This window comes from Ictalurus punctatus, chromosome 20 (assembly GCF_001660625.3).
Source record: "Ictalurus punctatus breed USDA103 chromosome 20, Coco_2.0, whole genome shotgun sequence".
Taxonomy (NCBI): Eukaryota; Metazoa; Chordata; class Actinopteri; order Siluriformes; family Ictaluridae; genus Ictalurus; species Ictalurus punctatus.
Window position 1 is genome coordinate 21,001,925 of NC_030435.2, and position 27,773 is coordinate 21,029,697.

A 27,773-nucleotide genomic window follows, 5' to 3' on the forward strand; every position below is an offset into this window, starting at 1 on the left:
TCTTTTCTTTGCATACGCTAGTCTGCCAGGAATTTGGGATCAGAGCACAGGGCCAGCCAGGCTCTGCACCCCTGGAGTAGAGAGGGTTAGCTCAAAGGTAGTGAAAGCATTGGCTTGGAAGTGCTGGGGCTTGAACCCCTGACATTCTGATTAGTAACCCAGAGCCTTGAACGCTAAACCATGGCCTTTCAAGCAGTAACCAAGAGCTTTAAATACTAAGCCACCACTGCATCTATCTATCTATCTCTCTATCTGAAATTGCTATACTTCATTATAATAATGTGCATTGTGCAGTATGGTGATGCTAGCAGGTGCGCTACTGCTTCACAGCTTTAGGGTCCCTGGTGTGAACCTGAGGTCTGACTACAGTCTGTTCATGTTCTCCCACCACTCAAAAACATGCCAGTAGGATGATTTACCATGTTGATATTTCTGTAAAGCTGCTTTGAGACAATGTCTATTGTAAAAAGTGCTATACAAATAAAATTGAATTGAACTGAATGATTTGGCTACTGGCAAGGAATGATTGATTAAATGAATTAATGAATATTCTGCACTGCCATTGATTCAGCCAGTCTGTACTAACAAATGTGTGTCTATAGTGAGCATGAGACCCTGATCTACTGGTACCTGGTGGCAGTTATTTTGCTACTGGTCATACTGGTCATCATCGTCTGCGTGCTAAGAAGGAAGTACAGTAAGTGTCCCTGGTGTGTCATTCATTTGCCATTTGTGCATTTTTGGTAGCAGCAGGTTCGTGCTAGTTGATGTTCTACTATATAATTTAAAATGGACAAGACAGAGGAATAAGGAAAAATAAGCCAAGGGTCATACATGATAGGCAAATACAGTATAACAGCTCAGAACTTACATGAATGGTAACAAGTGGCAAGACTTCGCAGTCAGTGCATGTGACCATGTGCTTTATGTAGCCTCTAGACATGATATGAGTGTAACAACTGAAGAAGAGTCTCTAAAATTTAGGTGAGGGTGCTCACTGGTGGCAGAGGGGTTAGAATATTATTATTATTATTATTAGTAGTAGTAGTAGTAGTAGTAGTAGTAGTAGTATTTTTATTAACATGTGAGTATGTGTTCCCTTATTTGAATATAATTGAATTCAGGTGAGTAAATTTGCTTTATTCCCTCTTTCTAACTTCCTGAAGCAGAGAATCAAGTCAGGACCAGAGACAGGAGCAATGACAGCACAGTTCACACAGTTAGTACTGCGTTTGATTTGTGGCTTAATGCAGTCCAAAATCATGTTATCTTTATTTTAGTACCTTTAGTACCTTTTAGCACTTTTAATGAACTGTTGTCATCACAATCATCTCATCTGTTCAGGCTGAGAGTGAGGGATCATACAGCTCAATTGCTTTCAAGTCAAGAAAGAAGAAATCAGAACAAAGGAACCTGGAGCAGGTTCGTCTTTATTTTAAAGCATGTAACACAGTTGTTTATGTACCGTAATGTTCTAACCTGTGTTTGAGTGATATAATTGCTTTTGTGTGTGTGTGTGTGGGTGCGTGTGTGTGTGTGTGTGTGTGTGTGTGTGTGTGAAACAGCACACATTTACAGCTGAAGACTCTGTTATATACAGCTCTGTGGCTGTTTCAAAGCCAAAGGTAAGACGGCAATCCATTGGTCCATTTCTACATACATTTCCTACTACTACTACTACTACTAATAATAATAATAATACTAATACTACTGCTAATAATAATAATAATAATTATTATTATTAGTAGTAGTAGTGGTAGTACCAGCATTGTTGTTGTTGTTATATGGATTATGTTATTAAGTGGATTATTATTAATAAACATTTATTAATTATTATTGAAGATTTAACAAAGCAATTTCTTACATCCGCAGTCTTCAGCATCAACAGATAATGAGCAGGACGTGAACTACAGCTTTGTAAAAATCGCTTCCAAGAATAAAACTGTGAGTAAATTCCTTTAAATGAAGTGTATTCCAGTACAATCCAAGCTAAGAAACTAAGTGTATAAATCCATAATAACTATTTTACTGACTAATCAAACAGGGACTGGTTTCATTTTGAGACTCTGATTAGTCTTTATTCATATCCTGTTCTAGAAGTCTCCAAAAGATGTTGGTGATGAGACAATCTACAGCAGCGTGGTTTGCTAGTAATAGATGTGTGATTAAAAAAAAAAATTTCTGTGTCTCTTACTCTCTACACACACACACACACACACACACACACACACACACACACGCACACACACACACACACACACACACACACTCACACACACACACACACACACAGTGCTGGGAAAATGTATTTGCCCCATCCTTTGTGTATCTTATACTAAATTGTTTCATAAATGTTTAGTTTGAAATGTATTGAGTACCATATCTATAGGGAAGAAAAATGTGATTCTGATATCATTTAATTCTTCATAATAATGTGCACCAGCGGTGGGAAGTAACGTACTACATGTACTACGGTTACAGTACTTAAGTACATGATTCACTGTAATGATACTTTTTTTATTCTAATTAAATGAAAGTACTTAATGATACTGTGAAGTACATTTACTTGAGGTTTTTTATCTTCTTTATTTTTGCACAAATAAAACGTACAAAATATAAAATGCAAAAGTTCTATTTCAAAGCCCAATCAAAATAAAGCCATTTCCTGCTGAAAGTCTATGACACGTAAACTGTGACTAGCCGTGAGTATGTTCTTCTTCCTTTTGTTCAGGACTGCAGGGTGGTTTCTTTCAGAGCTAGTGAGGTTTTCCTGTTTGCTCAGTTCTTTGCTCAGTATTAATAGGAACGTCCTCACCTCATGCCCATGATCATACCCTTCCATGTGTAGCCGTTAAAGGACCCCACTACATTACTGCCCTCCTCACTGATCGCACTGAATCTGTTACAGTCTGGCTTCATGGCTGCCTTGGCAAAATTAAAATTAGATTCTCCACCTGGACTTAGTAACATGAGGGAACAAGATGGTTAAGTCGTGGCTACTTCTGAATAAAGCATGATCATTATATTGTGCTCCCAAACTAGAGTGTGCATATTTACACTAACCACCAGGCACTAGGGGAAACAGCCATGGCTCATCAGCTTTAGATAATATGTCGACACTAGTAAAGTTTACAGTACATGCCATTACTTTTCTGAAATGTATGTATGTACAGTGCTGTGAAAAAGTATTTGCCCCATATGCATTTCTTCTGTTTTTGTGTATATCTGATTCTAAATAGTTTTAGATCTTAAAACGAAATGCAACATAAAACAAATGCGACCTGGGTCAACACACAATACAGTTTTAATTCATTATTTTTCACAACCATACCCTGCCCCAGACCTGTGCGTCATCTTACATTGAATGCAGTTGCTTAGTGATGAGCAGGATGCAAGAAGATGACCAAACTCTAAATAAGATCAAAGTCTATTGCACTATCTGCAATAAGAAACGTGCATACCACTGAAACAATTCTAGCCTGAAATACCACCTGAACTACTCCAGTCAACATGCTCTGCCAACCCACACTGTCTGAAAGCAGGCAGCACCGAATTAGTAAGTCTACATCATACAGAAATGCAGAAAATGTCAAGCACCAATGTAAATAGATTGTAACTTAAGCGATCATGTATTATTATTATTATTGTTTAAACAACATGTTTTATTGTTCTGGATGAAGCAAAAGCTTAGAGCAATCCCCCAAGATCACGGATGAACAAATTTGTTTTTACTTTAATCAGGGACTCACTCACGCTGAAGTAGCTCTGTGTCTGTCAGTCAGCCTGTTTTGGTCATATTTACCAAGGGTGCCAATATTAGTGGAAGGCACTGCACATCTAAAAAAATAAATAAATAAATAAAATCAAAGTATTCTTTAAATTATGTGGTCCTTCCAGGTTCGTCATACATGACTGAAATACTAACAAAGATACAGACTTTACACAGCAACAGGTGGTGTTTTTTTCCTCATATAAGATGAAGTTAGTGTCAACTGTAAAATGGCAGCGAACATTTGAACTTATTTAGCTAAGAGTTTATGACACTGTTTATAACCTGTCTGCATTACAAGGTATGGAATGATGTCTGGTCCTGTTACTGTAGCTATAAAACATTGTTCCTTTGTCAGCTTCTCTTGTTTTCTCTAATGACATTAATAAGAGAAAAAATCAGTCACTAAATTAAGACACACTGGGGTTTTAGACCACACAGTACAGTTAGCAGGAAGAGGAACTGCTTGAGCTGCTACAGACACAGTGACAACTTCTCAGAGAAGCAGGACGCAAGAAAACTCTCACATTTTATTCAACATCAGAACAAATCTAACATGAGCTGCTTTTTCATTTTTGTTCTCTTCACTTCCTGTAAGTACATTTCTCATGCACTCTTCTATCCTATTTTACATTCTTGTGCAGAATAAATCATTGATACATCAAAAACCTAACGCATTGAACTAATTTATCCATCATCAGTAATATCCTGTATTATCAAGTATCAAATATTTTATTTTCACTGAGTAATAGTAGTTTTTCTGTTCTGTGTGCAGGTGTTGCCAGTCAGGCATCGAGGCAGTTTAGTTTTAAAACTGGAGCATCTGTCACCATCCCGTGTCGTTATGATAGGACATATATACAACATAAGAAATACTGGTGCTTTCACGCTTCTGAAGCATACAATTACTGCAAAATTCAGGCGTATGCCAATGAGACACAGGGGAAAGTGACAGTGACTGATAACCCAGCTGAGAGTCTCTTTACTGTGACTATGAATAATCTCCAGACAGAAAACACTGGAACGTACTGGTGTGCTGTAGAGATAGGTGGAATAATGGAGGTGGATGATTACGAAGCCCTTCATATCACAGTGAAATCAGGTATTAAGTTACAATCTGCAAATAATTAGTGAATTTAGCAGTGTTCTAATGTTGCTAAAGATTAATCATACATAACTGACTCTATATTTGTGCTCAGATCCTGATCTGTCTGTGATGGAGAGCAGAGTGAGTGGTGTGGAAGGAGGCAGCGTCACAGTCCAGTGTAACTACTGCACTGAGTATCGGAATAAACAGAAGCAGTGGTGCAGATTTATAGACAGCCGCTGCAACAATATGGGGAGGACTGCCACATCCCAGAATTCAGCAGTGAACCTCAGTGATGATGGGAGAGGATCCTTCAGTGTGCAGATGAGTGGACTGAAGAAGAGTGATGCTGGCTGGTACTGGTGCAGTGCAGGAGATCTGCAGGTTCCTGTTCACATCAGTGTCGGTGATCCACCTCCAGGTATTATCACATGCACTGACCTCTACTTTAACAAATGAAAATCACACTGATTATTTTTCTTTTTCTTAGTTGTGACTACAGGACTGACTACAACCACTCACCATGTCAGTACTTACACGTAAGTAGGAAAGCTCCATTTTATTTAGGCATGCTGTTGTCCTCTGCAGTTTTACAGATTTTCTATATTTATGAACTTATTCATAGAAGAATGTGTTCTTAATGTACAAAACCAACACCCTGTTATTGAATATTTTGAACAGTACATGATCTTATATACCTTATCAAATTTTATCTTGCTAGTTCTAATTTCTCAGGTCATAAGAGCTTGACCACTTTATTAGGAACACCTGTACACCTGCTTATTCATGCAATTACACAATCAGCAATGCATGAATGAGCAGATGGTTTCTTAATAAAGTGGCTTGTGAGTGTATAATGTTTTTTATGAGCCTGTGATGTGAGTGGATTAAATTAAATTGTATATTAAACTGTGAGCTTGAAATAGCAAATTAACCATGAATAAAATAACTAAATCTTACACATTGATTATAATCCTGTAGCCACATTAAATGAAACTGCACATGGATTACTGTGCACAAGAAAACAATGAATCTTTTAGTGACCTTTCCAGGGTTCTCTACACATTCTCTACACAGGGGATCTCAGACTAGGTGTCTCTTGACTTCCAAATGTAAGAGCTAATAAAGAGTTAGCCAGCAGATGGGGACTGGAAAATGACCCTATGTATATGTATGAAGGAAATCATTTTAAATGGTCAAGCTTCACTTTCTGACTTTTTCTTTTATGTTTTAAACAGATCTGGCTCGAAGCACAGTTCAGGTAGAGTCAGATGGACATGTTTCAGAAAATAATTCGATTGTTCTTCTTAACACATTTCTAACTGTTGTTATTTCTCACCCACAGCAACATCTGTGACCAGCGCCACATCAGTTTCTAGCGGTGATGACACCATGTGAGTGCAAACACACACTTATTCTTTCTTGTAGAACATGTTGAACACATTTAGGTTATGATGTTGTTCTCTGCAGTTTTACAGATATTTAAATTGATTCTCTTATTTAAAGATGATCACGTACTTAGTTACGATAGTCTCTGTGAATACAATCAGAGACACTCGTAACTTTAGCCGCATTAGCTGTCGACTTTGCTAACAAGCACGTTTGGAAAAGCGATTTACAAACATTCACAATATATAAAGTGCGATACTTGCGTCTTCTGGATATGAAGCCGGATCATGAACAGCTGGTACTGATCCATTCTTGAGAATCAAGTTTTCAGCAAAACCTGCTTTGTATTGACCCTCGTTCACAAAGCAGCCTGGTGTCAAATGATTCCAACAACCATATATGAATTTAAGTTTCCATCAAAAATAAAACTTCTCCACTACATCTTCAGTGGCTCTGATGCCGGGAGTACACGAAGACTATCATGTTCAAAGCTTACGAAGCTGAGATGTTCCTCTTATCCCTATAGCTGCTCCAGCCCGGAAAACCCGGCTCACTGTGTGCAGTTCACTCAGAGGAGGATTTATGCTAATAGGTCAGAGTCCGTCACCAGTTGTGGGCGGGGCCTGTTCCATAGAAAACGTGAACGACTCATTTTGAGACACTGTTTATGATTTATGGAAAATATTTTTAAAAATTAGTGTGTGGATTTTTACCATTATAGGGTGGTTGTGTACACACACTGCCGACTCACATTTATGTTCAAATGCCATGTAAAAGTGAATTTTGCATAATAGGTCCCCTTTAAGAGATCATGTAAGAGGAAGAAATGATTACATATCGTTGTTGGAGACAGACATAAATTAGGTGACCTAGATCCCTTTGAAATGGCTCATTTCAGGACATTTTTGTTTTTGTTTCAGAAAGCCAGTGCAGTTCTGTCTTGCACAGAATTGAAGGACGTGATGCTGGTGGGACTGAAATTTTAAGAAGCTGGCGCTTATTCAATTATTTTTTTTTTATTAAAACAGCACGGTTAGTCATGTGTTAATCCTTTCATATCGTTTAGAACACAGTGTCCCACATTTCCCTTTAAAGATCGATAAGTACATCTACAGTGCCCTCCAATAAAATTGGCACCCTTGGTAAATATGAGCAAAGAAGCCTGGGAAAAATTGTCTTTAACCATTTGTTTAAAAAAAAATCACAAAAATACTCTCATAGATATCAATCAATTGCAAACACAACTCAGGTTTGCAACAATTATTGACAACCTTTTAGTCAATACTTTGTGCTACTTCCCTTTGCCAAGATAACAGCTCTGAGTCTTCTCCTATAATGCCTGATGAGGTTGGAGAATACATGGCAAGGGATCTGAGACCATTCCTCCATACAGAAGCTCTCCAGATCCTACAAATTTCAAGGTCCATACTGGTGGACTCTCCTCTTCAGTTCACCCCACAGGTTTTCTATGGGTTTCAAGTCAGGGGACTGGGATGGCCATGGCAGGACCTTGATTTTGTGGTCAGTAAACCATTTATGTGTTGATTATGATGTATGTTTTGGATCATTGTCCTGCTGCAAGATCCAACCACGGCCCATTTGTATCCTAACGAACTATCCAGGTCCTCTGGCAGGAAAACAGCCCCAAAACATTAAAGATCTACCACTATATTTAACTGTGGGCATGAGATACTTTTCCATATGGCTACCTCTCTGTGTGCTCCAAAACCACTGGTGTTTATTAGCAAAATGCTCTATTTTGGTTTCATCTGACCATAGAACCCGATCCCATCTGAAGGGTCCAGTAGTGTCTGGCAAACTGAAGACGCTTGAGTTTGTTTTTGGATGAGTGTTTGGGGTGTCAGACGTACGGGCCGCGGGCCAAAACCTGCACGCTAGGGGGTTCAATCCGGCCCGCAGGATGAATTTTGAAAATGAGCAAAATGCATAAAAGACACGAACTGGAAATTTTTAATACAACGCTATTCCTAAATTATCCGCTAGGGGCGTACTGTTTTAGTCAGAGTAGAAGACGCGGCACAATTCTGGGACTCAGACGCAAGGCGCATTGCTGCCATCGGCTGTTTGTTATTACGGTGTAGTCTAACCTATTTGCTACTCGCCCCCACACTCTCATTAGCCAAAATGTCTTTGTCAAAAAGGAGAAAAGTGGATACAGAGTGTAGTTTTCCAAGAAAAATGGAGTGCAATACTATATTTTTCAGTTCCAAATACCTGTGAATTAAAGTTTTTCACATTTGTACAAACACTGTGTCCGGTTGTAATGCACACATGTAAATGATAATCAGAAGCAAATTGCACAAAAATCTGAGGTTGTTCATGATATGTTTTGTAAAAGGATATTTCATTAAATATAAAGATTTTCCTAACGTACTTGTACTTCTTTGCACGAGAACAAAGGGGAAAACATGGACTTATTGTTATTTATAGGTACTTATACTATGGTTTTACTGGCCCGGCCCACCTGACATCTAATTATGCTGTATGTGCCCCTGAACTAAAATGAGTTTGACACCGCTGGTGTAGAGGCTTTTTTCATGAAACCCTTCCAGGCAACTTGTTCCTAAACAATTCCTGTTCCTTGTCACCCAGGTGTACTAAAAATGTGTATCTATATTGTATATATAATTGGGAATATACTACAATATCTATCTATCTATCTATCTATCTATCTATCTATGGAATATGACATTGGTTTGTTGATTACAATAAAGTTTGTGTTATGCTTCTACAGTTCTACCTTTTTTTAAAAAAAAAAAAAAAAAAACAATTATACATTTTTATAACACCTCGAATGTAAATACATACAAACAAATATGGTAACAGATATGTAATTATCAGTTCTAGAAAAAACAACAACATTACATTACATTCTGAGTGAAGCATTTGGAATATTAAGGAACAATTCCCATTTATTATCCATTGTGAGCCATATTTACAATGATCAAATCATCTCAAGTGCATTTGTTAGATAACTATTACTATTATACAATTATTTGTATAGCGCTTTTAACAACGGTCATTGTCTTAAAGCAGCTTTACAGAGACATATAAACACAGGATACAGATTTTAAGTGTGTGAATATATCCCTATTGATGAAGCCAGTGGCGACGGTGGTGAGGAAAAAACTCCCTAAGATGATATGAGGAAGAAACTTTAGAATGTTAATGTGAACAATGAGCCTGACCCAATCTCTTGTCCAGGGCGTCAAAGTCTTGTGTAATATTTGATGTAGAAATCCTCAGGATAGCTGACAATGTAAAGGCAGCAGTGAATTAGATATTACTGAGCCCATTGTAATTCTGACTGAATATACCGTAATATACAAGAACTGCAGGCTACAGCGCCATCTATTGGGCTTGCTTATACTGCATAAAATGAGTCATTTTGGAACAAACTCCAAACCAACTGAAATGTAATGATATTCAGGGGTGTAGAATCCGCAGGTTTACGTGTCCCCCACACTTTTAATAAAAAGTACATTCGTCCCCTGCACTTTTTCACTGCCCATGGCCAATTTGTGTATCTTCTATACGTGTACGATAAAATCCATTGTATTTAGTCCGAATTTGCTCACTCATTTTCGTTCTTTTTCAATTCTTCATATAGTGACGCAGATATCATTTGCTATATAGGGAACAGTGAATGAGTGAACGTGAACTGACTTTGCCATGACAACTGGTCACTCGTGTCACGTGTCACAAACATGCTCACACCCGTGCTGAGCGCTCAGAGGTCACGATGAGTTCAAAGCAGCAAAAAAAAAACAACACAAAAACATTCACTCCTTTTTTACTAAGTTAAACAGTGTGAGTATAAGTTCTTTTGGCATGTGGTATTCCATCCATCCATCTTCAATACCGCTTATCATACAGGGTTTCGGGGAGCCTAGAGCATATCCCATGGAGCATTGGGCACAAAGTGGGATACACCCTGGATGGAGTGCCAATCCATCGCAGGGCACAATCATATACCTATTCACAGACCCATTCATACACTACGGACACTTTGGACATGCTAATCAGCCTACTATGCATGTCTTTGGACCGGGGGAGGAAACCGGAGTACCCGAAGGAAACCCCTCAGCACGGGGTGAACATGCAAACTCCACTGAGAATGTGTTTCAACAGGGCCATGACGGGACTCGAACCCCCAACCCTGGAGGTTTGAGGCGAATGTGGTAACGGCATGTGGTGTTCGTGTTGCACAATGATGAACAATTTGCTACATATTTCTTTTTAAACGCTGCCTATTTCCACTGATGAATAGTTAGTGAGATTTAATGGTAATATTAGTCTACACACAGTCCCGCACAAACGTCCACATATTCTTTTGTAGTGTGACCCTGCCTTTTTTACATTATTGTATATAATTCAATAGAAAAGGGAGAGAACTGAAACAAAATCATCCATAGTATCATGGATATGTAGCATTTAAAAATATTAACAGTTATTAAGTGGTATGCATTAACGTTCTGATATAGGTCTTAACTTATAAGGTTCTCTTTCATTATTGATCTAATGAAATCAATACCGTATTGTCAATAGATTGAACAAGAAACAGGCAGGTTGGCAAGGCAGGATAGGAACATACCAATAACAGAAAATAAAATAGAATAGAATAGAAAGTATATCAATATAAAGTAATATAATAAAGTAATAAAGTAGTGTGTGAATATACAAGAATATATTATATACTGTGTGTTATGTATGTGCAATAGAATGTACACTAAAAGCAATTTGCAATATTTAATACAGTGAAATATACAATATGACATACATATCATAAATCATAAATTCCATATTAAGCCAATTAAGAGCAAGAAGAGATAAAAACCCATCAATTAGAAAAAGGTCAGAAAAAAAGAACACCCTTTAAATCCCCCCCCCACCCCCCCACCCCCCACCCGGCCGTAGTTTGCCCCCCACTGTTTTAAATGACATGGTCCTTCCAGGTTCTCCATATATGACTAAATGCTGACAAGGATACAGAAATATCGAGTTCTGTGAGTTTAACAGTGAATCATTTTAAAGAAAAATTTCACAGAGCTTTTCACAAGGCCGGACGTTACACGCAACATGTGGTGGGTTTTTCCCCATAAGAAGTGAGACACTTCATTTATAAACAATGTAAAATGGCAATGAACATATTTATAAACTTATTTATGGCTCTGACAGCGTGGTGCAAACCTTAACTTAGACTGACACGAATGAACAAAACTAGAAACGCTCTACTGTGTATACCACGTGTCTGCATTGCAAGGCATGGAATAATGTTTGTTCCTGTTATAGCAGCTATAAAAACTTACGTTCTCATCCTCTCTTTCTCTGTGTGTTGAGGTTAATAAGACAAAGCTGTGACTAAATTTAGACACAGGAACTGCTTGAGCTGCTACAGACACAGTGACAACTTCTCAGAGAAGCAGGACACGAGAAAACATCAGAACAAATCTAACATGAGCTGCTTTTTCATTTTTAATCTCTTCATTTCCAGTAAGTACATTTCTCATGCACTCTTCTATCCTATTTTACATTCTTGTGCAGAATAAATCATTGATAAACCAAAAATCTAACGTATTGAACTAATTTATCCATCATGAGTAATATCTTGATTTATCAAGTATCAAATATTTTATTTTCACTGAGTAATAGTAGTTTTTCGGTTCTGTGTGCAGGTGTTGGCAGTCAGGCATGGAGGCAGTTTAGTTTTAAAACTGGAGCATCTGTCACCATCCCGTGTCATTATGATACGGCATATATACAACATAGGAAATACTGGTGCTATGGTACAACATTCAGTTCCTGCAAAATTCAGGCTTATGCCAATGATAGACAGGGGAAAGTGACAGTGACTGATAACCCAGCTGAGAGTCTCTTTACTGTGACTATGAATAATCTCCAGACAGATAACACTGGAACGTACTGGTGTGCTGTAAAGATAGGTGGAATATTCAATCCAGATGTAAAAGAAGACTTTTATATCACAGTGAAATCAGGTATTAAGTTACAATCTGCAAATAATTAGTGAATTTAGCAGTGTTCTAATGTTGCTAAAGATTAATCATACATAACTGACTCTATATTTGTGCTCAGATCCTGATCTGTCTGTGATGGAGAGCAGAGTGAGTGGTGAGGAAGGAGGAAGCGTCACAGTCCAGTGTCTCTACAGCGCTGCGTATCAGAATACACAGAAGCAGTGGTGCAGATTCAATGATAGGTTGTGCACATTTAGGAGTACTGATACATCCCAGAATTCAGCAGTGCAGGTCAGTGACGATGGGAGAGGATCCTTCAGTGTGCAGATGAGTGGACTGAAGAAGAGTGATGCTGGCTGGTACTGGTGCAGTGCAGGAGATCTGCAGGTTCCTGTTCACATCAGTGTCTATGGTGATGCTCCAGGTATTATTGTCATGCATTATCTGCAGTACTATCATTATTGTAGCAAAACTGGTTGTCAGTGAAAAAGATTGTTCTGAATGTTCACATTGTCTTCTTAATGGTAGAATTCAGGCAGCAGCTTAATAAGATTACTAAAAATTAAATGGTTCAAACACTCCACCATGATCACCATGACGACCCAAGATCACAAGACTGCATGACTACAGACCAGTTGCTTTGATGTCTGTGGTTGTGAAATAATCTGAGAAACTGGTGGTGGCCTGCCTGAAAGACATAACTGGACCCTTGCTGGATGCCCTTCAGTTTGCTTATCAAGCAAATAGGTCAGTGTATGATGCAGACCACATGCGACTGCATTACATCCTGCAACACCTTGACAGACCAGGGACTTATGCAAAGATCCAACTTGTGGACTTCAGTTCAGCTTTCAACACTATCATCCCAGATTGCTTCCAGTGAAAATTAACCCAGCTCTATATGCCAACTGTCTTCTATCAATGGATCATCCACTTCAGCTTTTTCACCAGGGAAAATTCACATCCAGCACCTGCACAACCAGCACAGCCGCTCCTCAGGTTTAGGTGCTCTCCCCACTGCTCTTCTCCCTCTACACAAATGACTACACCTCTACAGACCCCTCTGTCAAGCTCCTGAAGTTTACAGATGAAACCACATCTAGGTTGGTGATGAGTCTGCATACAGAAGGGAGGTTGAACAGCTGTCTGTCTGGTGCAGAACATTTCACAATATTCCACACTAACAGGTGGAATTTATTTTTTTTTGGCCTCTTGTAAAAGAGTTAATTGAATGTTCCTTTTGTACACGTTTATTCAAATAAACATGGAAATAGTGTATAATATACAAAAGCAATAAACATCCAAGTTATATAATTTACTATACGTAGATAAAATAGACAATGCATTCATTGCTCTACTGTTCGAGGCCGATAAAGTCTGATTTAAGTTAAGTTTGATATGATTTCATATTAAATTCCGATAGTATTGACATAGTGTTCATTCTTTTGTATGTTGTATTTAATGTAATGTCATTTTTCATTTTAATTCAACAAATTCTGAATACAGAATTTATTACTTATACTCTTTTTTAAATGATTGAGTGTTTTTGTTGTTGTTCTTTTGAGTCTTTTTATGCTGTCCTAATAGCTCTTGGTTCAAATCAGGGACGTCACTCCAGTTGCAGCCAAAAACACTGTTTAAGAAGTTATTTAAGAGGAAGAAATGATTGCATTTGGACCTTCTGTATCATTGTTAGAGACAGACACAATTAGGTGACCTAGATATCTTTGAAATGGTTTGTGCCTCCAAATTACTGGGTTCTCACATTGTGTCCTTTTGGCATATTAAATAAATAAGAGATTTAGATGGACACTATGGATATAGAGGCAGTTCAAGTCATTTCTGGTTGTGTCACTGTTACAAATATCACTTCTAATAATAATTTCTCCTTTGTCTTTATGTGACAGATTCTTCAGATTCCAGCAGTAAAGAACCCACGTGAGTGCATAAACATGTATTATACATTGCTGATAGGAATGAGTCATTAGTAGACACTAGTATTTTATGGTCTCTGAAATAATTTTAGGCTATGCTAATTTTTCAATTATGTATTTCGAGTTGTTTGTAATTAAAAGCTAATGTTATTGGAAAGATTCCCAGTAATATTATTGATTTGACAATTTTTTTAGGGAAAAAAAAGACTTCTTCGTCCATTCTTCCTTAGCTGTCAATGTATAAAAGCAATAAAACTTCACTGACTCTTCAAGAGTTTATTAAAAGAGTTTATTGCATAATTAAGGGTTCTTAACCTCCTACAAAATGCCTAATTGGAACCCTTTCTGAGAGGGAAACGGCACAGAATCTTGAAGTGATTGCACGTGTGACACCTCAGCACATGCTGTAATAAACACTGTGATTGATCCCTGGTGTGTTTTGTTCTGTTTCAGAAAGCCAGTGCAGTTCTGTATTGCACACAACTGAAGGACGTGATGTTGGTGGCACTGCAGCATTAAGAAGCTGTCACATTCAATATATCCAATTATTTTTTGCAAAAAAAAGCACAGTCAGTCATGTGTTAATCCTTACATATCAGTTAGAACACATTGTCATACATTTCCCCTAAAGATCAATAAAATACATCTATCTATAATGCCCTCTACTAATATTGGCACCCTTGGTAAATATGAGCAACGAAGTCTTGAAAAATTGTCTTTATTGTTTTTGTTAATACTTTGTGCTGCCTCCCTTTTCTGAGACAGCTCTGAGTCTTCTCCTATAATGCCTGATGAGGTTGGAGAATACATGGCAAGGCACCATTCCTCCATACAGAAGCTCTCCAGATCCTTCAAATTTCGAGGTCCATGCTGGGGGACTCTCCGCTTCAGTTCACCCCACAGGTTTTCTATGGGTTTCAAGTCAGGGGACTGGGATGGCCATGGCAGGCCCTTGATTTTCTGGTCAGTAAACCATTTTTGTGTTGATTATGATGTATGTTTTGGATCATTGTCCTGCAAGATCCAACCACGGAACATTTTAAGCTTTCTGTCAGAGGCAGTCAGGTTTTTATTTAATATCTGTTGATATTTGATAGAGTCCATGATGCCATGTTTTCAAACAAAATGTCCAGGGTCTCTGACAGAAAAACAGCTCCAAAACATTAAAGAGCCACGTTGAGACGATATAGACACACGTCCAATTCCAGGTTGATTCGTAACATTTCCAGTTGACTGGAACTTCTTAATTATTGCCCTGATGGTATAAATGGGCATTTTCAATGCTTCTGCTATTTTCTTATACCCACTTCCCATTGTGTGAAGCTCAACAACCTTTTGCCACACATCACAGCTATATACCTCGGTCTTACCCATTGTTATGAATGACTAAGGGAATTTGGCCTATGTGTTACCTCATATTTATACCCCTGTGAAAATGAACCTGTGTTTTGTTTGTAGTTGTTTGATATCCATGAGAGCAGAGTATTTTTGTGAGTATTATAGAGTATTATTTTTAACAAAAGATCAAAAGGTTAAACACAATTAAAAGACAAATTTTCACAGCCTTCATTGCTCATATTTAACAAGGGCGCCAATGTTAGTGGAAGGCACTTTATTTGTCTGTCTATCAACCTAGCACACAATTTACAAACTTAGTCAGTGGTGATGCTATGTCATATAGCAAAAGATCATTCCTATTCTAGACAACAACATATTAATATTTAATGAAGGTGTGTATGCGATTGTTGTTAACTATAATAAAGCTTGTTATTCTCCTACATGTTTCTGTATCTCTGAAGGACTTATGTTTGTGTGTGTGTGTGTGTGTGTGTGTGTGTGTGTGTGTGTGTGTGTGTGTGTGTTATGATATGTTCCCATTTGTCAAGTGTTATAGGAACAATTGCTCTGGTGAGACTTTATAAGATATTTCATCAGCATAGCACTAAATTGCCACACACTGTGGTTTAAGACAACACTGTAAGTTTACCAGGAAGAGGACTTACTTGACCTTCCATAGCCACACTAACGACTCCACAGAAAAGCAGAACGCAAGAATGGGAACAAATTCAAAATGAGCTATTTTTTCATTTTTATTCTCTTCATTTCCAGTAAGTCCATGTCTCATGTGCTCTTCTATCCCATTTCACATTCTTGTGCAGAATAAACCACTGATACATCAAAAACCCAATGCATTAAACTAATGCATCGACCATCAGTAATGTCTTGTATTATCGAATCTCAGATATTTTATTTGCATTGAGCAATAGTCGAGAATTTCTCTTCTGTGTGCAGGTCTTGACAGTTTTTTGGCCAGCATCCAGACAGTTAAGTTTTCGAACTGGAGCATCTGTCACTATCCGATATCATTATGATATTAAATATATACAACACAATAAATATTGGTGCTATGGTGCTAATTCAGCATTCATTGCCTGGACAATTTATATGTATGTCAATGAGACACAGGGGAAAGTGACAGTGACTGATAATTCAGCTGAGAGTCTCTTTACTCTGATGATGAATAATCTCCAGACAGAAAACACTGGATGGCACTAGTGCGCTGTAGAGATAAGTGGAACATGGGACCGAAATGTTCAACAAGACCTTTATATCACAGTGAAATCAGCTATCCAATTACAAACAGCAAATACTAATCAGTGCATTTAGCAGTGCTTTTATTGACTATTGACTCTGCATTTGTGCTCAGATCCTGATCTGTCTGTGATGGAGAGCAGAGTGAGTGGTGAGGACAACATCACAGTCCAGTGTCTCTACAGCACTGAGTATCAGAATACACAGAAGCAGTGGTGCAGATTTAAAGATGTACACTGTAACACGTTTAAGAGGACTGATATACATATCCCAGAATTCAACAGTGCACATCAGTGATGATGGGAGAAACCCATATTTACAAGTCTGTACAACTGATCTACTTTTGTCTGTGTAATGTGGCTTAAAATGTTTTGTAAACATTATTAGAGTAGAATTAGTTTTAACCAATGGGCAGATGTTCTAACAGGGGTTCAAAAGTAAAGCCAAAAGATCTTTGAGGCCCTCTAGTGGCTGACTGCAGTACAATTGTTGGTGCATGTTCGTAAAAGGAACTGACAGTGCTGTGAAAAAGTATTTCCTTTTTTTTTTTTTTTTTACTTATTTAATTTTTTGTGTATATCTGATACTAAATAGTTTTAGATCTGAAAAAAATAAAATATGAACATAAAACAAATGCAACCTGAGTAAACGCACAATACAGTTTTTATTTATTTATTTTTTATTGAAGCAAAAAAATGTTATCCAACACCTATCACCAATGAGAAAAATTAATTGCCCTTTTAAAATTTGTTTGTGCCACCTTTTAGCAGCAATAACTGCAGCCAGACGCTTCTGATAACTGGAGATCAGTCTTTCACGTACTTCTAAGACAAGGACTTGCCCAAGACTTGAAACAGACCACAGACCTACATCAGTCACATGACCATCAGTCAGTCTCAAAACACCAGTTCCTCAATATGGTCATCACATTTCCCTCAAGCTATATATGCAGATTGGGATATCTGATTTTCAAACATTGCAATTGCATTTAGATGCATAATTAATACAATATCGAGTTCCACAATGTGTCACACATTTTCACGATGCTCATCATTACACACCTATTCCAGATACACAGTAAAACCCCTAGTGTTGAATTAACACCCAGGGTGATCATTTGTGTCCAGCGGACTTATATAAACACTTTAGGGTGTGCATTCAACACTCTGGGTGTTAAATCAACACTGGGGATTTTGTTGTGTAGAATTCAATGGTTTAAGTTGTCCTGTTGGCTATTTTATATTTGGCTATCAGAAAACATAAACCACCAGGCTTTTCATTATGTCTTTGTGATAAGTTTAGGAATCACCAGAATTATACAGCAGTGTTGAATCTCTATTCTGATTGGTCAGAAGGTTTATAATAAAAGAGATTTAGTCTGATGATGATGGTGATGATAATCTCGCTGTCTGGTTTCACCCTGAGTTGAATAAGTTTCATTTTGAGTCTGGTTCCTCTTAAAGTTTGAGTCCTTGCCATTGTTGCCACTGGTTTGCTCATTAAGGATCTAAATCTCCATCTGGGAAATTCTATCAAATCTCAAACGGCAAAATATGAACACTGACTTTTAGTTCTTCTGTCGATGTAATGAAAAAATGTATCTCAATTTAATTAATGAATGAAGTAATTGTGTATTTCTGTATGTATTTTTTTTACACTACTACATAACCATGGAAACTCCACATGCATGTGAGCTATATTTTACTGCGCATGTTTACTTTCTGCTGGGGGTGTTCTATACGGATGTTTGATTTAGAGTGTGCAACAGAAAGATAGAGAGAGTGAAAAAAGGGAACTAAGCCAGTACAAAGCAACTTCACCCAGAAGTAAGGAGTGTATTTGTAATAACTGTCTCTTTGGGAAACATGCACCTTTACTCACTAGTTGGTTCTGGAACTCTCTTTGGAGTCTTTCTCTGTATATCAGGTAAGATTAAAACTGTATCATTCCTATATATATATATATATATATATATATATATATATATATATATATATATATATATATATATATATATATATATATATATATACTGTGTGTGTGTGTGTGTCCTTCATTTTCTAAAGATTTAAATAAGCTCTTATAGACGACTTCCTTTCATAGAGCAGTGGCTGTTGAAACCTTTCGTCATTTGTAGACTGAATTTGTTCCTGGTTCATGATCATTGTGAATCAGTGTCTGAGTAATGCTAATGCTGTTTCGTAATGTGGCTTTCTTGCAGACGTACAGAGCATGAGGACACTGAAAAACGTAGCTGTAAAACATGGAGGATCTGTCACTATTCCGTGTCTTTATGAAGACCAATACAAACCAAACCCTAAATTCTGGTGCAAAGGGTATTTTTGGTCTTCCTGCAGCATAGAAGCCTATGCAAACTCAATTGGTAGTACATCAGTCACTGATTATCCAGCACAGGATATGTTCACTGTTGAACTGAACAAGGTTTTTTATTCTGGAACGTACTGGTGCGCAGCAGAAATTGGTAGTAAATGGACCCAAGATGACTATGATTATTTGTACCTAACTGTTAGTCAAGGTAAGAAACTGAAATGATGTAGAAATATAAGATTTGTAATAGACTTCTTTACACCACTCATTTGCTGCCTCTTTATTCAGATCCTGATCTGTCTGTGATGGAGAGCAGAGTGAGGGGTGAGGAAGGAGGAAGCGTCACAGTCCAGTGTCTCTACAGCGCTGCGTATCAGAATACACAGAAGCAGTGGTGCAGATTCAAAGACAATGTATGCAACACATTTAGGAGGACTGCCACATCCCAGAATTCAGCAGTGCAGGTCAGTGACGATGGGAGAAGATCCTTCAGTGTGCAGATGAGTGGACTGAAGAAGAGTGATGCTGGCTGGTACTGGTGCAGTGCAGGAGATCTGCAGGTTCCTGTTCACATCAGTGTCGGTGATGAAGCTCCAGGTATTACATTTGATTTCATATAACAATGGGAGGAATTTATTCATATTCATTTACAACTACCCTGCTGAAAATACAGCCTGGGTCAGTAAGCTTGCTTTATCTGGTCACCAGCCCCAGCAAGTTAAGTTGATCTGGTTGGATGTTTGTAGAGCGGTTACGGACACTTATAAGCTGGTTCCAGCTGGCCAAGTCGACCAGCCTGGCCTTATCAAGCTGGTTCTACATGGTCAGGTTAGATGGTTTTAGTGGGGTTTTTGGACACTTGCAGTTTTGTTCTAGCTGATCAGACTGGTTCCAGCTGGTCAAGTTTGATGGTTTTAGTTGGGGTTTTGAACACTTACGGGCTGGTTCTAGTTGGTAGGGTCTGATGGTTTTTTGAGAGGTTTTGTATGGGCTAATTCTAGGTTAAATACAGATCAGTTTTGAATACTTGTAGGTTGATTCTATCTGGTTAGGCTGCTTCTAGCTGGTCTGACTGGTTCTGGTTGGTCAGGTTGACCAGTCCAGGTGGTCAGGCTAGTTTTAGCTAGTCAGGTTGGTTCTAGTTGGTCAGTTATGAGTATAAAGAGGCTTTGGACACAAGTTGGCCTAGCCCATGAGATCAAATAAGCACTGTTGAAAACAAACTTAAAATAGCTATGACCAGCAAACCATCTTAGAAACCAGCCTGGTTAGTCTAGTTGGTTCTATCTGGTTAGTTTTATAACTTTAATGGGTCTTTGGACACTTACACTATAAGCTAAATCTAACTGGTTCTAGGGTGTACTCAATTTTGTGAGATACTGTATATATATATGTCTGTGTTATACTCTTTGCAGGTATCTCTGAAAAAAAAGAGGAACATAAAACATCTCCTATGTAAGTACTGATGTTTTTTTTTTTTTTTTTTTGTAACCCTAAAGTATTTTTGAAAAATTATGGTTTTACCAAGTCACATTTTTCAATTTCTAATTTTGATACCAAGCATTTTCAATGTCTCTCATCCCATCCCTTTTCAACACAGTGATGACACTATACTGGCTCTTTGCATCATCTCTGGCCTCTTGTTGGTGCTCATAGTGATTGGTTGTGTCATCTGGAAGCGTAAACAGAAACACAGTCAGTAGCCTTTTTCATACGTTTTCAAAAATTGATGTCCAGTCTCTTAATGTTACTGCATTTTTTCTGTTTCCCTCTATGTAATGGTTATACCATAATACCAATGGCATGTATATATTATTTTTTACCTAGTCTTACTTTATCTAATCCATCTACTCTTGTTGGCCATTTTATCAACTAAAACATACGCTACTGTCTGGGCTAGAACTAAATCAGCCCCAATCTCTTATGACCAATGGTGGTGCTATAGTACTTGGTTCTATGGAAGTAAAAAAAGAATCCTTTTTAAGTCAGCAAATAAGACAATGTGGATGGCAATTACTATTTCTATATTTTCTTGAAAGAGAGGAGCAGTTATAGCTTTAGCACTTTTTTCTCTTTTGCAGTTGGACTATTAGTCTTAAGCAAAGGAGCTAGCCACAGTCCGGTATGTGTTACACGTGTTATTTGATTGTGTAGTTGCCTGCATTGCAAAAGCTTACAAAGGTATGACATCTGACAGCTGTTTTTCCCTTTGTTCACATAGATAAACACTGATGTGGTTTATGATGATGTCGTTTTCGGACAGCCACAGAGCATTCCAAACAAGGTATAACTATCTTTATGTAAACCTAAGACCCATATATATATATATATATATATATATATATATATATATATATATATATATATATATATATATATATATATATATATATATATATACACACACACACACACACACACACACACACACACACACAGTATCTCACAAAAGTGACTACACCCCTCACATCTTTGTAAACATTTGATAATATCTTTTAATGAGACAACACTGAAGAAATGACACTTTGCTACAATGTAAAGTAGTGAGTGTACAGCTTGTGTAACAGTGTAAATTTGCTGTCCCCTTGAAATAACTCAACACACAGCCATTAATGTCTAAACTGCTGGCAACAAAAGTGAGTACACACCTAAGTGAAAATGTCCAAATTGGGCCCAAATTGTCAATATTTTGTGTGGCCACCATTATTTTCCAGCACTGCCTTAACCCTCTTGGGCATGGAGTTCACCAGAGCTTCACAGGTTGCCACTGGAGTCCTCATCACGGAGCTGGTGAATGTTAGAGACCTTGTGCTCCTCCACCTTCCGTTTGAGGATGCCCCACAGATGCTCAATAGGGTTTAGGTCTGGTGACATGCTTGGCCAGTCCATCACCTTCACCCTCAGCTTCTTTAGCAAGGCAGTGGTCGTCTTGGAGGTGTGTTTGGGGTTGTTATCATGCTGGAATACTGCCCTGTGGCCCAGTCTCTGAAGGGAGGGGATCATGCTCTGCTTCAGTATGTCACAGTACATGTTGGCATTCAGGGTTCCCTCAATGAACTGTAGCTCCCCAGTGCCGGCAGCACTCATGCAGCCCCAGACCATGACACTCCCACCACCATGCTTGACTGTAGGCAAGACACACTCGTCTTCGTACTCCTCACCTGTTTGCCGCCACACACACTTGACAGCATCTGAACCAAATAAGTTTATCTTGGTCTCATCAGACCACAGGACATGGTTCCAGTAATCCATGTCCTTAGTCTGCTTGTCTTCAGCAAACTGTTTCTCACATAAAAAGATATAATCAAATATTTACAAAAATGTGATGGGTGTACTCACTTTTGTGAGATACTGTAAATATAATGTTGTGACCATTTTTGAAGCCCATTTAGTTTTGATATAAACCCCCAGCCCCCCACCGCCAAATTTCAAAACTAAGTAGGAAATATTATATACAATGTAAAAAACAAACAAATAAAAAATCATCTTAGCAAGTGAAAATATCTTGAATATAGTCAAATCGATCTATTATTTCCTATTATAAGATTACAATAAACCAATTATAATAACATTAAGCATATTTATAGACATTATTATTTCAAGCTTGTAGTTTTCTTATTCTGGCAGATAATTTTGCTTCTTTCTAGAAATAAATGCTCAAGATGAGCAAAATGATCTGCCAGTTTCGATCCTGAAATGAGTACAAATGGCTTGAAATAGGTTTAAGAATCTCATATTTGGTTCATTGTAATGTTATAGGAAATACTAGACACATTTGTCTATATTCCTGGTATTTCCACTTGCTAAGATGTAATTTTTTTGTAGTGTAGATTAAATATACATATTGTTAAAACAGTTGTTTTCAGCATGTCACTGTTCGTACTGGGTAGTTCAGTGGATTAACTCGTACCAGTTTCTTCACATAACTTCACACCAATAAACTGTTAGTAACTCGTTAGCGCTGCAAGCTATGATTTGCAAATTGTCAAAAGTTCCTTAGCCTAAAATTTGAGTTAACTTACACCCTGTACAAAAAGACCATTAATAATGTAAATAATACCTCAAGCCATGACATTAATTAACAAGATACAAATATTTCACTGATGTTTGATTGACTGATTACCATTATTAATGACTATTCATATATGACTCGGGTGGGTGTTAATATCTACGCTTAATTATTTCCTCATGTGCTTAGTGCACTGTAGTCATTAACATTTTGAAAGCATTAGTTTTGATGTTTGCTTCAATATATTAATATACAGTATGTATATCTGTGGACCTCAGTAAAGTGTTACCAGTAAAAAAATAAATAAAAATGCAGAAATGCAGTGCAGAACAAAGTAAATGTATTTGTATGCTATCTACAGGCCTCATCAGCTTCTGAGCAAGAAGTCACCTACAGCACTGTCAGAACCTCTCACCATCCAACAGTAAGAATCACGTATAATGAAACACAGAGGCACAAAACTGGTGGTGTGTGATCTGAATCGTGTGCCATTTGAACCCAAATCAAATGAAAATGCTTGTATTTTTATCTAAATTTTAAGTTTTTAACATTCATTTTCAGGTCTCTCCAGTTCCCCCTAATGACAAAGTCATCTACAGCTCAGTAAAAAGTCACACATGAGAGGTGAATATAATAATAATAATAATAATAATAATAATAATAATAATAATAATAATAATAATAATAACAACTTCAACTGTTTACATCTACATTTCACACACACTCACACAAATGCAGTCTTCACAGGTGAAACTAGAAAGGCTAAAAACAAGAGTAGACAATCAGAGCTATTTATCATTTAAACAATCACACCATTTAACAAGACACCCCCAGATAATAAGAAACATGAATGTTAGTCGTGTTCCAATATTTTTGCTCACCTGCAAATTGGGTGGTCTGATACAACCTGTGCTATGCTCTGTGTCATTTAACACATCTACATATAAATACCAGGAACTAAAAGCTGAAATTCTAAACTCTCTTCTCATATTCATCTTCTAAACTCGAACCCAAATGTCTTCAGTCGATAGCAAAAATAAATGAATTGGCCTTGACGTTCCAATAGTTTCAGAGGGGACTGCATTCGAAGGAGCGCAATAATATAAACCTGGGATTTGAATTACAGTCAGAGCCGCTGTCAGAGAAAATTAATCAACACCTTCTGACCAATCAGAATCAAGAATTCAGCAGCACCGTGGAATATTACACAGAAATGTATCTGGCTTTTCACATCCGGAGATGGATGCAAATGCACTTGAAGCAGTTTTAATATATAAAGTCCAGCAAACAAAATCCAATATGTAAGGCAGATTCAAAGTCAAGGCTGGCAAAGGGTCAAGCAATCAGCAAACAGGATATCATAGAGTAACCGAAGTACCAAAAATCAGGGGACAAACAAAGTCAAAACACCAGAATAGCAATATTTTTTTTTTTTTGGGGGGGGGGGGGGGGGGACCAAGTCTTTGGTAATGACACACCACACCAGGGAACTAAGCAATTTCATCACAGTGATGCAGTGCCAGAATGAGGCTTATATAGGATCACAGTAATGAGTGTGAAATTGAGAACAGGTGCAGACAGTCATGTAATGTGCTCAGATGACGTGCAGTGGCTGATGGGAATTGTAGTCTCTAGTCCCTTTATCCGGTATTTCCATTACACACTATTTCTTTCAGTATTGGTGTTATAGCTGTAGCATTGTTCAAAAAAAAAGGACAAAAGTATAAGAAATACTCCAAAAATTGGGGAAAAAATAGATTTTAAAGATACTATAAAAATACAGAGAACCCCTTCATTTAATCTAATGTGAAGTTTGAAATCCATTTCGATATGTAATGCTTTATAATACTGCACAGCAATCAAATTTTGTAATAATTTTAATGTTTGTTTTTTATCCTCCTCAGGCTACTGAAAAAACTCCAGCACTGGAAAGTCTTTGCAAGAAGTGATGGTACTACACACGTTTTGTGTGTTACTCTATCTACAGTCAAGAATCGCTTACTGTGGCGGGTAAATTTGTCTTTTCTTCCCAACCACAAGCTTCTCTTTTTTTTTGTTGAGCATGTTCCTTTGTTGGAGGGTGTGTGTGTGTGTGTGTGTGTGTGTGTGTGTGTGTGTGTGTGTGTGTGTGTGTGTGTGTGTGTGTGTGTGTGTTAATATTTTCCTATATATTAAGCAATAACACATTCTCTAACTGCACGGGTGGACAATAGAATGTATTTTCTGTAATGCTAGTCTCTGCTATTAATGAAGTACTTTTTTTAAAGGAACAGTTGTGCCAAAAATTTAATTCACTGTTGTTACCATACCCCAAACATGTGAATATTGTTTTTTGTTTTGTTTTGTTTTTAATTAAAGATGCAAACTGGCAAAAAAAAAAAAAAAACAACAACAACACATTACTCTAATTAACATTACCACATTATAATTATCACACAGACATATTTGCTTGTTAAATCTATAACACTGACTATACAGTTCACAGCTTTACGGAGGTAAATATACATCACTCTTTACAGTCAGGCATGGTAGTTTGAAGGCATCCATGTTTTTTATTTGTATTTTGGTATTCTTTGTATTTTCCCCCCAAATGACATAATTCCTACTTCGGAAGCAAGCCTCATTCACCAAATATGTATTTACTAACACACACACACAAATGGAATATTGAAGGAAATGTGTACATTATTATTTTAAAGATCATCTTCATATTTTTCGCTGATTGTCAGGACTCTCATATTGTGAGTACATATAATGTATAACCTGTTCAGAACTCTTTAGGCGAATAAAAGCTGTCTAATACAGTGGTTTTCAAAGTGGGGCCGCCAGGGGGCGCCCGGGGGCCTCAACAATTTGGTGTGAAAAATGAATAATAATATATAAAATGTATAAATAATAAATAAATGTATGTTTTCGCTTTCTCACTCTCAGATACACACACACACACACACACACACACACACACACACACACACACACAATCAATTCCTAATGTAATGTAATGTAAAGATGTAAGATGTAATTATTAATAATAAAAAAAATTTAAAAAGGGGGATATATTCAGATGTCTGTAATTTTAAAGACATCTTGCAAAAGGGGGGCCTCGGTCAAATTTTAATGCCATTTGGGGGGTCTTGCCCTGGAAAAGTTTGGGAACCCCTGGTCAAATATACTTCTATGATCTTTTTATGTACAGCCAGCGCATACTGTACATTGATTTTTAGTGCCACCATGTGGTGGAGCATGACTAAGCTCATACACATTGCAGTTATTTTGGTTCATACTAGCAGTCTAGGAGTCACTGCATCTTGGCATCCTGGCACGAGAAGGGCAAAATCACAAAAAAATTTCTGGTTCTTACTGTTCTTGTTGGAGCATGCACACAAATAAACAGTGGGCTTGGTGAGAAAACGTTCTAAGCAGCATTATGTTTCTTGCTTACTGCTTTTTAAGCACCGCTGAAGATTATAAAGATGCTGCAGCACATGAGAACACCGGCTGATTTGTCTTCCAGAGCTGCTTGCATGTCTAAGAAGGAATTCCCTGCAGGCAGACAGGCAGAAATCCCCAGTTGTACCATTTAACTCTTGTAAACCTTAAAATGTCACTTCATTTTAAAATCATTTTTCATCTTTAAATGTAATGAATCTTTTTTCTTTAAAGGTTTCTTTGCCGATAATGCCATGCTTTTAAATTAGTAACAGAGTCGAGTGTTTTAGCATAAAGGTAAAATGTGGTTAATCCATGCTAATGGCATGAGGATGTTAAGAAAATTATCAGGGGCACGGTGGATTAGTGGTTAGCACGTTTGCCTCACACCTCCAGGGTTGGGAGTTCGACTCCTTCCTTCGACCTGTGTTCATGGAGTTTGCATGTTCTCCGCATGCTTTGGGGGGTTTCCTCCGGGGATTCTGGTTTCCTCCCCCAGTCCAAAGACATGCATTGTAGTATGACTGGCATTTCCAAATTGTCTCTAATGTGTGAATGGATGTGTGAGCGTGTGTGCGATTGTGCCCCGCGATGGGTTGGCACCATGTCCAGTGTGCCCCCTGCATCGTGCCCTTGAGTCCCCTGGGATAGGCTCCAGGATCTCCTGTGACCCTGTGTAGGATAAACGATGCAGAAAATGGATGACTCTATACTTTCGGTAGCAGGGATATAATTTCAGTCACCTCATCAGTCAATCACAATATCATTGAAAATAAAGAAGAAGAAAAAAAGAATGACACAACTTCCTTTTCTTCTTCCCATGATCTTCGGAAAATTCTAATGCTGCAACATTGATCATGTGACTGGTGGAATATTGCAGATTTTTCATAAAGCTGCTGTTTCAGCTTTTTTTTTTTTTTTTTTTTTAAAAAGCCGAAGCATAGTTTTCCTGTTTCATCGTAGTAAGAGGTTAAAAACCCAAAATGCTATGGTGAAACCGTAATTATTGGCACCTCTGTTTTCCTTATGCAAGATTTAACAGATGTGGTTTGACGGACTTCAGTTGTTTCTAGTATATGGTTGTTTCTATGATTTGTTTTTCAAATTTTAAAAGTACACCTAAAAAATGTGCAAATACAGAGGCATCGTACTGTGACAGAATTCATTATAATGCTTATCATTACTCATCAAGATTCCCTGAATATATTTATTGCTGTGCTGAAAGGATCTCTAAACGTGA

The 27,773-nt window shown here is 37.6% G+C and overlaps 3 protein-coding genes and 2 long non-coding RNA genes across 5 annotated transcripts; all 5 read left to right on the plus strand.

The window, feature by feature from the left end:
- The first annotated feature begins 530 nt into the window (after positions 1-530).
- Positions 531-1,422, plus strand: LOC128628824 (uncharacterized). The gene is made up of 3 exons (XR_008393076.1): positions 531-697; positions 1,167-1,219; positions 1,345-1,422. It is a non-coding gene; the product is annotated as an uncharacterized LOC128628824 (long non-coding RNA).
- Positions 1,423-1,557: 135 nt separating this feature from the next.
- LOC128628823 (uncharacterized) lies at positions 1,558-2,195 on the plus strand. Its single transcript, XR_008393075.1, has 3 exons — positions 1,558-1,625; positions 1,873-1,944; positions 2,098-2,195. It is a non-coding gene; the product is annotated as an uncharacterized LOC128628823 (long non-coding RNA).
- Positions 2,196-3,510: 1,315 nt separating this feature from the next.
- Positions 3,511-5,315, plus strand: LOC124629315 (polymeric immunoglobulin receptor-like). The gene is made up of 3 exons (XM_053673831.1): positions 3,511-3,556; positions 4,491-4,871; positions 4,969-5,315. The coding sequence occupies exons 1-3, from the start codon at positions 3,511-3,513 to the stop codon at positions 5,313-5,315; spliced, it is 774 nt and encodes a 257-aa protein (XP_053529806.1).
- A 6,217-nt stretch (positions 5,316-11,532) lies between these two features.
- Positions 11,533-16,586, plus strand: LOC108280617 (polymeric immunoglobulin receptor). Its single transcript, XM_047162677.2, has 5 exons — positions 11,533-11,759; positions 11,942-12,262; positions 12,360-12,665; positions 14,149-14,179; positions 14,629-16,586. Exons 1-5 carry the CDS (start codon positions 11,723-11,725, stop codon positions 14,660-14,662), a joined length of 729 nt encoding a protein of 242 aa, XP_047018633.1. The 5' UTR covers positions 11,533-11,722; the 3' UTR covers positions 14,663-16,586.
- Positions 16,587-18,501: 1,915 nt separating this feature from the next.
- Positions 18,502-26,515, plus strand: LOC108280611 (CMRF35-like molecule 1). Its single transcript, XM_017495781.3, has 10 exons — positions 18,502-18,693; positions 18,989-19,303; positions 19,384-19,692; positions 20,511-20,550; positions 20,696-20,790; positions 21,177-21,217; positions 21,317-21,379; positions 23,466-23,528; positions 23,666-23,728; positions 25,009-26,515. The coding sequence occupies exons 1-9, from the start codon at positions 18,633-18,635 to the stop codon at positions 23,723-23,725; spliced, it is 1,047 nt and encodes a 348-aa protein (XP_017351270.1). The 5' UTR covers positions 18,502-18,632; the 3' UTR covers positions 23,726-23,728; positions 25,009-26,515.
- The last annotated feature ends 1,258 nt before the right edge of the window (positions 26,516-27,773 follow it).